We start from the raw sequence: 15,973 nt of genomic DNA, 5'->3' as shown, positions 1-15,973 counted from the left end.
TTGATGTGCAAGATGCCCCTCCTGAGCTTCAAATGGAGCTCATTGACCTGCAGTGCAACTCTGCACTCAAAGCCAAGTTCAGGGAGGTGAGTGGAGAAGCAGACAAGCTTGGGCAATTTTTGAGAGAGTTGACCCCCAGCTTCCCTGAACTTTCCCGAAGGTTCAAGCGGACCATGTGCCTTTTTGGGAGCACATACTTGTGTGAGAAGCTCTTCTCCACCTTGAACTTCAATAAGTCCAAGTACAGGTCCAGACTTACTGATGAGCATCTTCAAGCTCTACTGAGGGTCTCCACTGCTTCCTCCCTCAAGCCAAATGTGACTATGTGAGAAGAAGCGCTGCCAGGTCTCTAGCAGCAAGGAGTAGGCAAAAGAAGCCGTGTTCAGAATATTTCATGTTCAATGTTCCATTCAAGTTCAGAAAGTTAAAGGTTAAAGAGCTGTTAATACAGACATTTGAAACGGAATAAAAATAATTCATTTTCTCTACTTAGCCAGCCAGTGTATATCTACTGTATGCTCATTAGTATTATTTGGTTTTATATTACTGATTAATTTATTTTTTATTCATCTTTAAGTTAATTTATTTAATTCATTATTTTTTGTTAAAAAATAAAGATATTTGATAACGTTGGAAAGTTTTATCAGTGCTTTTCTTGTGGAAATCCTGATGCGGCCCAGTCTCACCCAGACTCGGCCTCTAGCGGCCCCCAGGTAAATTGAGTTCGAGACCCCTGCTGTACAACCTTCTGGACATTAGTAGCAGATTATTGGCTGAAGTGACAGCACCATTGCAGCTGCTTTCCCAAGCTGCTGTAGGGTTGTTTTTGTTTACTATGCAAGGACTCACTAATTAAAGACTTCTTACTCTGATGATGTGGCCTTCAAACTAATACAAGGCGAGGAAGAGTGCACACATTCACACACATATTGGCGACACATAATACACACAATCCAGTCTGGACCGTGATTAGATGGGTGAAATTAAAACTACTACTTCTTGGTTACTGAATTATGCTAAAGTAGATCATTGGTATACCCACTGCTAAAACACTACTTCTGCTTAAAGTGCCTTAAAGCACTATTCATATACAGCAATGGTCTCCAAACTATTCCACAAAGGGCCGCAGTGGGTGCGGGTTTTCATTCCAACCCATAAAGAGAACACCTTTTCACCAATCTGGTGTCCTACAAGTGCAATCAGTGGATTGCAGTCAGTCAGGTGCTTCTTGTTTTCTGCTGAAATCTCATTGGTCAAACTGTTAGACCGGTTGGAACAAAAACCTGCACCCACACCGGCCCTCGAGGACCGGTTTGGGGACCCCTGATATACAGTATAATAATACCTGGAGATACGAGCTTAATGCGTTCCGGGACCGAGCTCCTATGTCAATTTACTTTTATCTCAAATAATTTTCCCATAGAAAATAACAAAATACAAATTAATTCGTTCCCACCCTTTGAAAAACACCAAAACAGGATATTGCTGTGGAAGAACATCTTTTTATTTGTTCTAATTCACTACCTACTCACAAAGTAACAAATACCTATCTAGTTGTTATGATATTTCGTTCATTCATTTTCTGAACCACTTTATCCTCACTAGGGTCGCGGGGGGTGCTGGAGCCTATCCCAGCATTATTTCCAAACCATTTTCAGGATTGTGAAATTATACGTTTTTGCAACTGTTTACACTTTCAAATGTTATGCTGGACATGCATTTCATCCTTTAAAAAATCACCTAAATAGTGCTAAAATTAACACATCCAAATACAATAAAAGCAATAGATTAAAAAGATAAAAAAATCAAACACTCTAGCCATTAATTTAAAAGAGGACAATAGTTTAACATTCCGTCTCAAATAAAGGATTGCTATTCAATCAGAATGTTGTTAAATGAAACTCTTTGTATATACTCCTACCAGATTAAAACTTGCTGCACTTTTGATTTTGCCCATTTTGGTTCCACATTGGTTTGTATAAGCCACATGTGTCAAAGTGGCGGCCCGGGGGCCAAATCTGGCCCGCCGCATCATTTTGTGTGGCCTGGGAAAGTAAATCATGAGTGCCAACTTTCTGTTTTAGGATCAAATTAAAATGAAGAGTATAGATGTATATTAAATTTCCTGATTTCCCCCCTTTTAAATCAATAATTATAATTTTTAATCCATTTTTTCTGTTTTTTGTTCAAAAAACATTTTGTAAAATCTAAAAATATATTTAAAAAAAGCTAAAATAAACATTGTTTTAGATGTATAAAAAACAGAATATTCAGGGCTTTTAATCCAGTTCTTTTAATCCACATATATAAAAAAATCTAAATATTATATCTAAAATGGTCCGGGCCTCATGAAATCGAGTTGACGTTAATGCGGCCCATGAACCAACCCGAGTCTGACACCCTTGGTGTAAGCAAACAACTTGGAACCTCTTTTAGCATGTTCAATCTTCATGTTAATCCAACCCAAAGTGTCCTTTGTCTCTTTAGGATAAACTATTAACCCATAGGCTGCAGAAATTACTTGCTTTAATGTGATCCCAGGTACTTTTGGAGTTTGAATATGTATATTACATTCTGCCAACTCTTGGGCTGTAATCAGCTTGCATAAATCTCTTTGATGATAGCCACTTGAACATCTGCTGGGCCAATGAAAATACATTCAGCAAGGCAATAAAATGTCTGGGCCAACATATGTTTATGGCCCCGCAAGTTGTTCGAAAAAGTTTGCCCTAAAATTATTGAAATGGTATGACTCTTATGACTGCTATTTATGAATTCCGAGCATTGTATTGAATAAAGCCATGCTGCTTTTGTTATTGCTCTCACTAATGTTGAATAATTCCGCCTCACAGTCTAATCAGGTCACCTAGATGAGGCGTTTAAAGTTAATTTGTGCAGAATGTTTTTTTTCCTGTTTTTTGTTACAGTAGTGGATATAGAACATCTCGTCAGCATTTCATATAGATTACCTTTATTATTCACATTTTGAGGTAAAACCTGTCTGAGCCTGTTGAAAAAGTTTCACATTATTATTGCAGATAACGAATGTCGAGAAGTAACACATCAATCTCCCCTCCTATGCTGTGCATATCTTTCTTAGTTAGTGGCTGGAGGACATTGAACCCAGGGGTTGTCAAGGGAACGCTCTATCATATGCTCCAATGCCAAAAAAAATGTCTTCACACAGCCTACATGAACTCTATCAGACTACTGTCACTTGTTTTCTATATGAACATTTGTATGCCGTTACTCTGACACCTTTATGGAAGTTAAGTGGTCCCTTAAAGGTGTAACACCACAAGTGGTACATAAAATATTTATTACAATGTATTTATTGTCTTTCCTTTTTTAAATAAATAACAATGATTAAGTGATGAAAAAATAAAAATTAAATGTTTTCCGTTTCTAAGGAAAAATGTCAACAAACTTTGTTCAAATCTAAAAAACAGTTACTTTCTCCACTTTTATATGCAAAAATACATTTAAAAATCTAAAATGTTGTAAAATAAATGGATCAAACTGAAAATGTTTACTCTATTTTAGGTAAATCGAATATTTACTGTTACAAAATCAAAAGAAATATTCAATGTGTTTCCCTTTTTTATAATTAAAGAAAACGTTAATACATTTAAAAAAATCACAAATTTAAGACAATATTTTCTGTTAAACACTCAAAAAGAGTATTTGGACAATAAAGGTCTTTAAATGATCAATCTACTATCAGAAAAGCTGTCAATTAATTCATGGACTAATTATGGCGACCTAAATTTAAACTGATCATAAAACCTAATTACAATTTGTGTAGTTAATAAGTGAGAAAAAATGTTTTTACACCCCTGGTCTACGAGTAACAAGCTCAGTTTGTTGTCTTCAAGAGCAATGAGTTTTGTTTTTCTTCTTGTGTAGATGAAGTTCACCTGTGTGGTGGACTTAACTATCAAATAGTCACCACAAATGGGTGAGTGCTCAAGAAGTCAACTTTGGCTCAGTTTTGGAGCTTTATTGTGTCTAATTCAACGTGAAAAGTGTCACTGAGTTTGCAGTTTAAAATACTGTATCATGGTTAAAATACTGCTCTTGCAAAAAAAAAAGTAGACATGCATTTAGATCAATTTTCTGAATGAGACAGCACTGACAAGCACAGAAAGCACAGTGCTTTCGTCATGTGCCCCACTGAGTCAGGAGTGTATGAGTGGTGTGGACCAGTGTGATAATCGATCCATTCTGTTGGTGCAAAAAACACCCGCTGAGCATGGGGATGATAGAGCTTAAGAAGACATCCACAATGGCGTAATGGACAAATTCAGCTTGCAGCTGTCCATGGTGCTATTTATTGTTATTGCATTTGTATTTTCCTATGTGCCAATTTTATTTTCCAATGCATCTGAAGACATCTTGTGAAGGGATATAGATGCCTCTGCCATCTATCCCAAGGTACTTGTGTGATTTGTGTGAGGGCTCCCAGACAAAAGTAAAGATTTTTTTTAATGACAGGTAATTAAGAGCAAAAATGATGTTGATGTCATCATGTCATTTGCATGTCAAACTTAAAAGCACATTTTAGAAGTAAATCCTCTCGCGACTGTGAACAAGGGGGTAAAATAGTTGCAGTTCCAGCCAAACTGACAAAAGATTGATTTATAGTCCGGAAAATACAGTACTCTGTTTACTTTTAGGGTTTTCTTCCTGCTTACTGAACTATAATCTCACATGAACCACTGATCTCATCAAGTGAGGTTTTCTTTTGGTTTAGAAACATGATTTTTATGATTTTTTTTCTCTCTCCTGTCCCACTGTGAACAGATTGGAATGGCTATTGAGAAGCATCTCTTCATTTGGCTTTGTCTATCGTCCGTCAAATATCCATGATACAGAACTATCTTTAGCCAAGTCAGGTGTCACCCTTTGTTAAGATCAGCACCACTTGAGTGCCGCGGGGATTGATTCAATTACCAGAAGTATGTCTTGTAGCAAATTTAAAATCATCGATTTCCTAATGGGAGGGCGAAAAGGATTTCTGTCCTCATTGATTGTGTGTCCCTTCCAATTTGTTGATTATTCCAATTGATTTGAAGAAGTGGTGAAAAGAGCTAAGAGGACGTCAATCACTCTGTAGAGTTTGCATATATTTATATATATATGTACACAGACATGTTCAGATTATAATTTCTGACACTTAATGAAATAATTTAAAAGATAAACAAAAGATTAGACATAAATAAATGGGTAATAAATAAGTAAATAAATATTGTTGGATTTTTTGTTACTAATTCTTGCAGTGGAGGAGGAGCCTTGTGATGGCATCAGCATATTTACCAGTATTGTCCCAGTTCAGGCGTTTGTGTTTAATATCTGACAGTGATTGTACGTTTTTGGTTTTCTGTCCAATACTTTCAGAGCTTGCTTATAAATTGTTTCAAGTGGTTTTAGTGTTGTCTTGCAGGCTGATGACCAACTTGTTGTAAAATGTGTGATATTATCATTGTGTCAAAATGCAGTTTTGCTGACTCAGGAGTTAGATTGTTTCTAATGAACCTAAAATTTGACAAATTAAATGTAATTCTATTCAGTGTTTATTTTTCGTTTATAGAATGGAATAGAATTTGTGAGTCAAGAGTGATTCTTAGGGATTTAAATTCTTGGATTACATTGATTGACAAAAATGATGGGATCACTGTCAGTTGTCGCTCTTTTTGAGAAGTACCGTATTTTCACGACTATATGGTGCATCACATTTTAAGCCGCAGTGTCAGTAACGAGTGCTAGTTCTGTATTTGACACACAAAAGACGCATCGCATTTTAAGGCGCACCCACTAGATGGTGCTCCGCTATTTTGGAGAAAATTTAAGACTCAAGTGTGCCTTATAGTCGTGAAAATATGGTACATACAGAGTCTTCGATATGTTTAAATAGAGTTGGGGTTTTTCAAGCCATTTATACATGCTTGTCATTGCATCTGTCAGTTCTCGTGCCGCATGTTTTCTATCTTTCGCGTGGATATCTAGAACAGCACCATCAGCAAACATTTGGCAGGTGACAATCGTAGGACAAGATCTTAGCATATAATTTATGTAAAGACTGAAGAACAGAGGCCCTAGCACGGACTCCTGCGATACCCCACAGTTATTTATTTTTTTATGACTTTTGACTTATCCCCTCATGATTCCACATAATTCCTTTATAAAAAACCACAACAAAATATTTTTGGGGTAATAAAGTACCGTAAATAAATAACTAGACAAGGCCCTAATTGTTTTATGAGCATGCACATTTGAGCGCATGCACACAAGCTAGATTTGAGTAAGTACGGGGCAGTGAAAAGCCTTCTACTCCCTGCGGCCTACTGCTGGCTAAGCCTCTGTTAATTCCACTAACCACCTTGGCCATCTTTTCTCCAGTCATCATTAATCATCTCTCTCCTCGCCTCCGCCCTTCCCCCGTCCTCTACTTCATTTTCTTCCTCGTCAGTACATTTGCTCTCCTCTGCAGCCACGCTGTTCTAGCATTCCTGGCAGATCCTGCAGTGAGGAGATAACACCAACATGCCTGATGGCTGTTCAGTTGACAAAGAAGCCACCACATAAGAATTATACAGAGACGCCAGTGGCTATATTCTTGTTCACGCTGTTAGCTACAAAGCACTGCAAGGCGTATACGTCACATTAAATTTACTAATATGTTTTCTAAATAGGCTCACCTTTAGATACACAGATTTACTTTTATTGAACATTTTGAACATTCAATTCAGTAATGTTTCCCAATGAATTCATTGAATTTACCAAATTTCTCCAACTATATTGTGTCACACTTGAATATAAAACACATTTTTCAGACATTATGAAACTTCTTTGACGTACCATTCAGCTATCAATCCATCTATTTCTGACTGCTCTCCTCATTATCGCAACGAATGTGGTGTCATCCTTTCTAGCCGACTTCAGGCATGAGGTACGGCATACTCTAAACTGGTTGACATAAATTCACAGTAGAGCCTGGATATTTACCCATTACCCTAACTGTGAGAATGATGTGCTTATTTGTCTGCCACCATGCCTGTCAACTGGTCCCAATCAAATCTATTATTAGCAGTGAAACAATATGAAGTGCATCTGTGGGAGAGGAAATTGATTCATTAGGATAAAAGACAATAAATATAATGCACACTTGGCTGAGGTATTGATGGTTTAAGCAGAAGGGAATATGTTGAGATCCATCTGTGTGATTAATTATTTAATTATGTGCCATATTGCAACACTTGGGCAGGCCCATATTTTTCCCCATGAATCCATATGGCACCTTGTTCTCTTTCTGTGTTGTTTTATTTCAAATCTTTATACATGTATTGTGTGAAGCCATCCATGTGAAATCTGTCTTGGTTATTATGATAACTCCAAGTGTGACAAAACTACTATAATTTTAAATTAATGTTTGGTTTCATATCACTAATAAAAATATTACACTTGCTGACCAAGCAAAATTGGTAAATATGTTGCATTTTTTTATATTTCATTCATTCATTTTGTGTCCTGTGCATCCACGCGTTTAAGCCTATCCGAGGCAGGGGCACATTTATAATACTTTCTTTCTCAAAATATAATCTTAATTTTAGACTACACTGAATGATGAATTTTGACAATGAAATTTAATTCTCAAACTGGATTTCTCGTCATAATGTTGCAATTGTTTTATGTTAAATCTCATAGTTGACATTATTGTTCTCTAGATGTTTTTCTTTGCACATTTATCTTTATTAATATGGTTTCAATATTGAGTTTTTCTTTAATCTTGAAACTTTTTACTGTAAAACATGACACTTCTAAATTTATTAATTTATTCCTGTAAATCCATAACTTTTATTGTTGTAATGATGGCAAAATTGTTACTTTGGTACAATACCTACATGAAGTAGGATTATTCTATTTATTTTAAAAGTGGGATTATTAACAAAAAACTTTGCAATAAACCAACATAGACGGCCATCTGCAATTTATGTATTTTAACAAGTCTGTGTGCATGACTTTATTTTGCGGGCCACAAAAAAAATATTATTTCATGTGTCCGATATGCCCATGAGACCTTCAGTCTGAAACCTGTGCACTTGAGCAGCACCAATCTCCCCAAGAAAATCCTCCTCCTTTTCATTTTTTGTCGCTGTTGTTTCCAGGTCTACAATCAAAGTTAAAATGGTGGTCAAAGTGCAGTCAATCTACCGTAAAAGATCAATGGGACTACAAATCCCATTAAACAATATAAAGGTTATGAATCTTACTTTGATAGATTGTATGCATCGCCCAGTCTTTGCTTGAACCCACGGCAGTGGAGAGGCAATTCCATTCACTTCTGTTCCATAATGTTTAATACTACATTTTCATTCTTAATGTTTGACATGGATGGCTTAGTATTCTGGCACTGCTTTCTCACGTCTTGTCCAAACAAAACTGGGTCGAGGTGTCCACTCCAACTTCCCCATCAGACGTGTTTTGTCAGTCCACAGTGGTTGCTTTAACCCCTGCCAAGTAGCTAATGAGGTCAAATCATCAATTAAACAGTCAGTTTAACCCTAGAGTATGGGACATGGATCACATCACAGAGGGCACACCATCTTAAATCCAGAACCACGCATGAAGTGACATATCATGGTTCTGTCCATTCCGAACAAGTGTAGAAACATGAAAAATGAGCGATAATGGAGCAGGACAAGTTGGTTCACATCTAGGCCAGCTGTACCTCCTGCACTGAGAAAATTTCATTATGGATCAAGACGTGACTAACAAATTCAAGATGCAGCACTGACAACATAAGTATGCTGAATAAGGAGCAAAAAATAAAATTATCAAGTCAAATAAGGAATGCACTCGTCAAACATTTGAATACATATGAGTATCTGCCACCTCGGTGTACTATTGTTTGATATGGGCATTACTGCTTTCAATGTTTATGAATTTTTTAAATAAATATTAAAATGATTTTCTTGATGGATCAAGATGTGACTAACAATCAAGATGCAGCACTGACAACATAAGAATGATGAATCAGGAGCAAAAACAATAGTTTTCACGTCAAATAACGAATGCACTTGTAGAATATTTGAATACATATGAGTACTTGACATCTAAGAGTACTATTGTTTGATACTGACATTGCCGCTTGCAATGTTTATGAAAGGTTTTCATAAATATTAAATTTAAAAAAAGCTGTAGTGATTGGATTGGTCATTTTTCACTCAAATATGCCACTTTATAACCTCTCATTTTAACATTCAACTGCATGTTTCAAATACTTTGTACTTCAGCAAGGACATGCTGCTGCTTGAGAAGAGTTCATTGATGTTAACAAAGTAGCCACTCCAAAATTGCTCTCAGAGTACGTTCCTCCTGTTTTGATGCTTAAATAAGCCGATCTTGGCTTTCATATGCAAACTGAATCCATGATTGTTTTGACAAGGTTTCTGTTAGTTCGTGTAATCATCTCTATGTTTCTGGTGTTTCAGGCTCCCCGCGTGGTTACATCAAAGGAGGTCTTCATTTTTTTCTCAGTCCTTTTTCTTGGAAGCAATTGGTAAAACATTTTCATTCATTCCAATTTTTTAGTTTCCTGTTGTTAATGTAGTAGTAATTTAACTGCATAGTTTTCTAAGATTCAATTATTCTTTTGCCTAACATTAGAAGGGCAGATGTATGTTATTCCAGAATTTTTTTCCACACTTTTTCCAGATCTGATGTTAACAAGGACACCTGGTCACAAAACATATATTGCTCATGGTCCACTAAATCTATGTGCAGAGCCAGGATAAATTCTACCTGCTGCCAAAATACTCAGCCAGGTAATGTAGCATACTGAAAAAGGTAACATTTTAATCTAGCCAGTGGTCACAGTGACCCCCTGTTTAAACAATAATGTACTACAAGACTGTGAATAAGCCAACAGCTTTATACATCGACATTTAGACTTTACAGTTCCACTGTGATTGTTAATGGTCACCTGTTAAACTTATAGGAAAACAACAAAGATGATGTTATGTTAGGGATGGAATTTATATGCTAAACCCGAAAGCCATTAAATTAGTCTTTGCTACAGATTAGCCTAATATATTTGTCAAAAACTGTTCTGAGATTTTACACTCCATGTGTTCACAATTTGAGCACAGCACCCTTCTAATGTCACTCAACCCAGGAACTTGTCTGACTATTAACAGGTCAACTCCAGGGATGACATGTAATTATGACAGTGGTGTGCTGCCCAATGTACAAAGCAAAGCAAAGTAAATGGGATCGTTAAGAATCACCAAATCAAATCATTATGACAGAAAAGCAGCAAAAACACAAAACGAGCAAGAGTGGATGGAGCTACCGCCACCGGCTGCCACTTGAACGGCGCCATCTTGGTTGGGGTAGCAAAAACGGATACAGACTCAAAATAAAGACGTTGTAAAGATGATTTTTTATGTGTCGCAGCTGTAGCTGCAGTAGAGGTTTTATAGCCATAAAATAGTTTTTGAGGGTTGGATTGATTCCGACAGCTGAAGGCGTCACTAGGAAATTCACAGACCGCCACTGAATTATGATAATAGTTTAGAAAATAATAGGAGGCCATAATCGATAACTTTTGTTAATAGTGTGCCTCTATTGCACTTTATTTTATACAAACCTCTTCTAAGCTAAAGTGGCACTACAGACTTTCTTCCAGCTTCTTATGGACTCAAGTTATCTTATAATGAAATGATATAAAACCCTCCGGAACTTTACAATACGCTAGTGACCTTGTCAGTTCTTCGACTTAACATTCAGTCCATATGCATGGTGGTGATCCTTTTACTGTGTATTATTTGATTTTTTTCCGGATAGGCCCTTCTTCAAACACCAGGTAAACTGAAATTAGGTGTTGTAGTGCTACATGTTTTTTCAGGGTGCACTAAACAGCTAGATCATAGCACCAGTTTATCAGTTCTAACCTACAGTATGATTCTGCTTTTCCCCATTTTGCAATTTAGTCAAATATGCCTTTTTGTTTGATTCGCTTTCTTTTTGTTGTTGTTGTAAATATCACTTTTTATAATAGCACATGTTTCTATGGCATGCATTCTGGGTCTAGACAGCTTTTTGAATGGAACTATTGCTATCACTGTGGACGGATTGATTTCTGGTTGTTACTTTTTACATAGTTTTAACATCTTTAATGAACATTGTGTCCATATCTTAATGGTTAATTTAACAGTTTTTAAAGCAAATCTGAAATGTTGTGGAAATCCAAATCAGTATAATTAGCATAGAGGAAGAGAGATAGACATGAAGATGGCGAGTGCTGGCAGTCCCTGCTAATATATTTGAAGATGGATATTGTGTGCTTGGTGCCAAGATTATTTTTGTAGCCCCTGACTCCCTCAGCCCTCTCTGCTCCGCTTTGTCATCTAGTCGAAGAGCCACTGCTTTCACTAGATAGTCAGGATGAAGATGAATCCCCAAAGTGAATCAAATAATACAGTACATAGAGTAATAAACACAGCATGGCTTGCTTTTAAAGACATATGTCAAATGTTTAATTTCAAAGCACAAAACTATGATATGACCAGAGCTTCAAACAATGTAAATGCATCTTACGCTAGTTTATACAGAAGCTGCACACCCTAACAAACTTGAGTTTAATACCCAATTATACTATCACTCTTTCCCTCCTTCCACACATACCTCCAATAGAAGTGTGATATGTTGAACCCTTGCTGCAGTCGCTTTATTCAGATTGTTTAAATCTTCTTTTGTGTCTCTTTCTTCTTAGTGGCTCAATGGTAGTTGGCTAACAAACCAAATGGTGAGTTGTCGCCTCTTCCAACTTGTTTAAAAAGAGCATTGAGCTACTATATCATGCTCTTTTGGGGTGTTTGGGACAAATTTTCTCCTTTCTTTCGCACGGCTCCTATGGGCTCTCCTATTTGTATAAATACACAGCATTTCATTTCTATCATGGTGTTAGGTTAATAATCTAATCTTCAGTTGGGAACCTGGTAATCATGATACTACGGCAGAAAAAAAAGTTTACGCATTGATCCTTGGTATTTTTTTTCTTTTTCTTGTCTCAGGGCTGATTAGACCACAAGGAAATGTGTTCGGTAAATTCTAGGTGATTATAAGCATCGATCATTGGAGCCCGTTTTTTTTTCCGCCAGGTCTGATTATCTTACATTAACTAATTATGTCTTATTGTTGCCTCCTGGTATGGATTTATCCAGTAGAGGGCATGTGCACTCTTCAGTTGTGCTTTTCATGTCTCTAGGCAGATGAGATGTTTAAAGAGCAAAGCCGGTCGGTCGTAGTTCATTTGGAATGTATGTGCATTTATTTATTTTCCACCCATGACTTGCCCTAAACCTCTGACAATCAACTAGAAAAATAGTAATAATATTAGAAAATAGATTCCTAATGAGTTTCAGCACTAACAAAAATGTGGGGTATATTTCTGAGTTGTCTCAGTTAGTTACATTTCTATGTCCATAGAACTGAAATAATGGCCTTTTGTTTTTTTTTTTTTTTGGTGATGCTTTAAGCAAAAAAGTGTACACCATATATCTTTGCTCGGCTAGATTTGAATATTTAATTTATAATAACTCTTCACTTACTCTTTCTTCTTTAACGTACATGGTTTGAGTTGCGAGCCTGACAAGTATTTGCTGCACGTGTGCCGGGATTGTGGCGCATTGGTCTTCTATGAATGAACGTGCGCACGGGAAGAGGAGGAGAAAGAGGACTAAGGGAAATTTCTTGGGTGCAGAGACTCTCATTGGACACCGTGCACAGCAGCGGACAGATGCACACACTCAACATCATTACATTTTCTGCAGCAGCACAAGATACAGCGAGCAAACAACTTATCCCCCCTCCCTCCCTTAGCAGTATCTTTACGCACAGCGGTGCCGACATGCTGAGGATGCGGGGATGAGGCTTGCGCGGTTCTCCATGCTGCTGAAGCCTCTTCTCCTTCTCCCCCCTTTCTCTTGATGATGGGAGAAAACAGGACAAAAACAAGACTGACTGATGTGTTCTTTCTCAAAAAGGAGATCGCAAAGGTGGAGCGATTAGAGCTGGGCTCATGACGGGACTATTAATCCTATCAGTGCACCAAAGAGGTTTGGAAACGTTTGGATGGAAATCGGGCAAGTGTCTCGGACTGTTTTTAGTCTTGTATGAAACCGGCGATTAGTTGCTGCTTTTTATTCCCTGAAGTGGACTGGAATGTGGAGATATTTTAAAGGATGAGTGGTTTCTCAGCGCAAATGTTGCCTAAATCAAGTCTAGTGCTTTCTCACCTCAAGTACTCCTCTATCTAAATGGAATTAGTTGAGTCTGCAGCCGTTTGTGAAAGGAATAGACATGGTACATGGACATAGCTTCCATCACGGTAATCTTTTCTTTCTTGGCTTGAGCATATGTGAAATATACCTCAAATAAACATGAATCAACAAACAGTTATTAGTTTTTTTTTTACTAATATGGTATGTACTAAAATACATTTTCTTATACACTATAAGCTACAGTTCCATGTCCCTTTTGGAGATTTTTTTTCCACTGTTGGCATTTTTTTTAATTTAAACGTAATCCTAAATACATATACTTGGAGTTACATCAGCATGTTATTGAATGAAAAAATCATCTTAGAACTAACAATGCAAGAAAGTTAAATTATTCCATGCAAGTTATATTTTCATTTCAGTTGTTGCAAGTCTTCTCCTACTTGGCTTGTCGGAGGCAACAAAGAAAGATACATCAGGTAATCGTCACAGTCATTTAATCTGAACATTACAACAACAATATGTAATTGTAACCAAAATATTTTTTATACTGGATTTTACCAGAGAAAGCATTGCCCCAATTATCTATTTTAGTGGGTCGATAACATAAGTGGCGGGCAAGCCAGAACACCTGTCATCTTGTGATAGTTTTCGAGTGGGTGCTGGTGTTCAAAGTTGTGTGCAATTCATTTCAAACTATTTCATGAAAGGCTCCACTCAAAATTATTAGTCTGCTTTGGAATATTTTTTTAGATAAAAACAATTCTGGGGTGAAACCAGCTGGTCAGTGTGGCACATGGGTTAAAGAATCAGAAGGAGGTCTCTTCACTTCTCCCAACTACCCAAACAAATACCCCCCAGACACAGAGTGTGTGTACATCCTTGAAGGTAAAAGTTTTCTTTGATATAATGATCAGATGTCTAGCTACCAATGTGAAAAGCTGAAACAACATTATTTCCAACTTGTCTTCCAGCCCCCCCAAGGCAGTGCATTGAGCTCCACTTTGAGGAGCAGTATTCGATCGAGTCTTCTTGGGAATGTAAATTTGACAACATCGAGGTTCGCGATGGTCCTTTTGGCTTCTCTCCCATGCGTGGACGCTATTGCGGGCAGCACAGCCCTCCAGATATCAGGAGTAGTGGCCGATACCTGTGGATAAAATTTGTCACGGATGGTGAACTGGAGGCGGTGGGATTTGCGGCCAGTTACAACTTCACTGCAGGTACTGTAAGTCCACTTGTTCCTGTTAATACACATTTCAAAGAAGAAAATAACAAATATCGCCCAGGGACACAGCTTGGTAAATAACTATCGATTGCCTGTTTTTTTTTCTATTGGATATTACTACTACAATTTGCTGAGTGGTTTTGGGACATGGTCAGGCTGTTTCCCTTCCATATTTTTGCATTTTGAGTAAAGTAGCAAGCTTAGGCAACACTATCACAATCCTGATGTGTCTGGAAAAAAATGTGTTTTGTTGTTTTATTCCAGTTCCATTTTTTTCAGACAAGTAGAATAGCAGCAACTTCACCATTTTATCTCATCATTGTAGTTGAGGAACAGGGGAATAGGAACAGGAATTGGTTCCGTGAGAGTTGATAGGGATGTTTCTCTTATGGTTACATTAACTGTAGATATGGATGAGGAATTTCATATTGCGGATTTGTAAACATTAACCCATATGCAATAAAATACAGCTGATGCTGTTTTTGGTTTGCAATGCATTCAAACTGTGATAAGCACAGTTTGGCCAAGGGATGTTTATGTTGTGCAGACAGGCCACCAAAGTCATATCAGCGGGTCCATAAATGGTGTTTTGATAATGGCTTGCTAAGTGATGTGTGTGAATGAGACTTGTCATGTAGTAGTTTTGCACCAGGGCAGAGCACAGGGACAAAGCTTTTGTTGCTGAATATGCAAAGTACTGGGTGGAGATGGTCCTAGTTTGAAAGGTTACACTTCTCTGTGGGTCAAGGCTCATTGACATTAAATATACAATAGATCTGGGGTCGGTAACCATAGGTTTTGGAGCCGCATGCAGCTCTTTAGCACTGCATTTGTGGCTCCTTGGAGCTTTTTCAAAAATGTTTTAAAATGGGAAAGAGACTTCTGTATAATGTTTTAATGTGGTTTCAGTAGGAGGTCAAACATGACCCAAACATTCTTAACGTTTTCCAATGCAATAATGTGTAGAATAAATATTACATTTCAACATTTCTATTAACGAAGACTTGCGTTATAGCCTGCGCCACAGGTTTCTATAAGAAGGGTGGAATGCTAGGCAGGTGCCTGTTATAAACAAACCGGCAACAGTGTGTTGGGCCATGGAGCCCAAGGGGAAAAGAGAAAAATAACGGAGGAAAACAGAGGCTTCAACATTTCTTTGTCCGACTCATTTGCATTCATTGCCAATGCGGAAGGATTGCCTGAATATTTGCTTTGTAGCGAGAAGTTATCAAAAAACAAAAAGTCATGTGGAAAGACATTTCCAGGTAAGGCATTCTACATTTGCAGCCAAGTACCCAGTTGGGAAAGAGAGAAAAAGTGTGATTGCATTACTCCTGAAATTAGGAGCGCAAGAATAGATTCATGAAGTGGATTGCATCTCCAAACTCCACTACTGCTGCAAATTTTGTAGCAACCCGGGAGATAATAAACCGTGGAAAACCGGTCACAGATTGCAAAGGAGCAC

At 37.4% G+C, this 15,973-nt stretch overlaps 2 protein-coding genes across 5 annotated transcripts in view; both read left to right on the top strand.

The window, feature by feature from the left end:
- The window catches only part of LOC144092114 (uncharacterized), a 45,734-nt gene extending 33,925 nt beyond the window's left edge, over positions 1-11,809 (top strand). Inside the window, exons 5-7 of the mRNA XM_077624898.1 lie at positions 9,492-9,559; positions 9,715-9,824; positions 11,774-11,809. Coding sequence (XP_077481024.1) covers positions 9,492-9,559; positions 9,715-9,794 — 148 coding nt within the window. The 3' untranslated portion in view covers positions 9,795-9,824; positions 11,774-11,809. The remainder of the gene's footprint in view (positions 1-9,491; positions 9,560-9,714; positions 9,825-11,773) is intronic.
- Positions 11,810-12,785: 976 nt separating this feature from the next.
- neto1l (neuropilin (NRP) and tolloid (TLL)-like 1, like) overlaps positions 12,786-15,973 on the top strand; it is a 49,877-nt gene continuing 46,689 nt past the window's right edge. For all 4 annotated transcript variants that reach the window (XM_077624828.1, XM_077624826.1, XM_077624829.1 and 1 more), the window contains exons 1-4: positions 12,786-13,390; positions 13,703-13,759; positions 14,034-14,168; positions 14,255-14,503. In XM_077624828.1, coding sequence (XP_077480954.1) covers positions 13,363-13,390; positions 13,703-13,759; positions 14,034-14,168; positions 14,255-14,503 — 469 coding nt within the window. In that variant the 5' untranslated portion in view covers positions 12,786-13,362. The remainder of the gene's footprint in view (positions 13,391-13,702; positions 13,760-14,033; positions 14,169-14,254; positions 14,504-15,973) is intronic.

This window comes from Stigmatopora argus, chromosome 17, assembly GCF_051989625.1.
Source record: "Stigmatopora argus isolate UIUO_Sarg chromosome 17, RoL_Sarg_1.0, whole genome shotgun sequence".
NCBI classification, from domain to species: domain Eukaryota; kingdom Metazoa; phylum Chordata; class Actinopteri; order Syngnathiformes; family Syngnathidae; genus Stigmatopora; species Stigmatopora argus.
The sequence above is the reverse complement of the archived record's forward strand: the minus strand, read 5'-3'. Positions and strand labels throughout refer to the sequence as shown.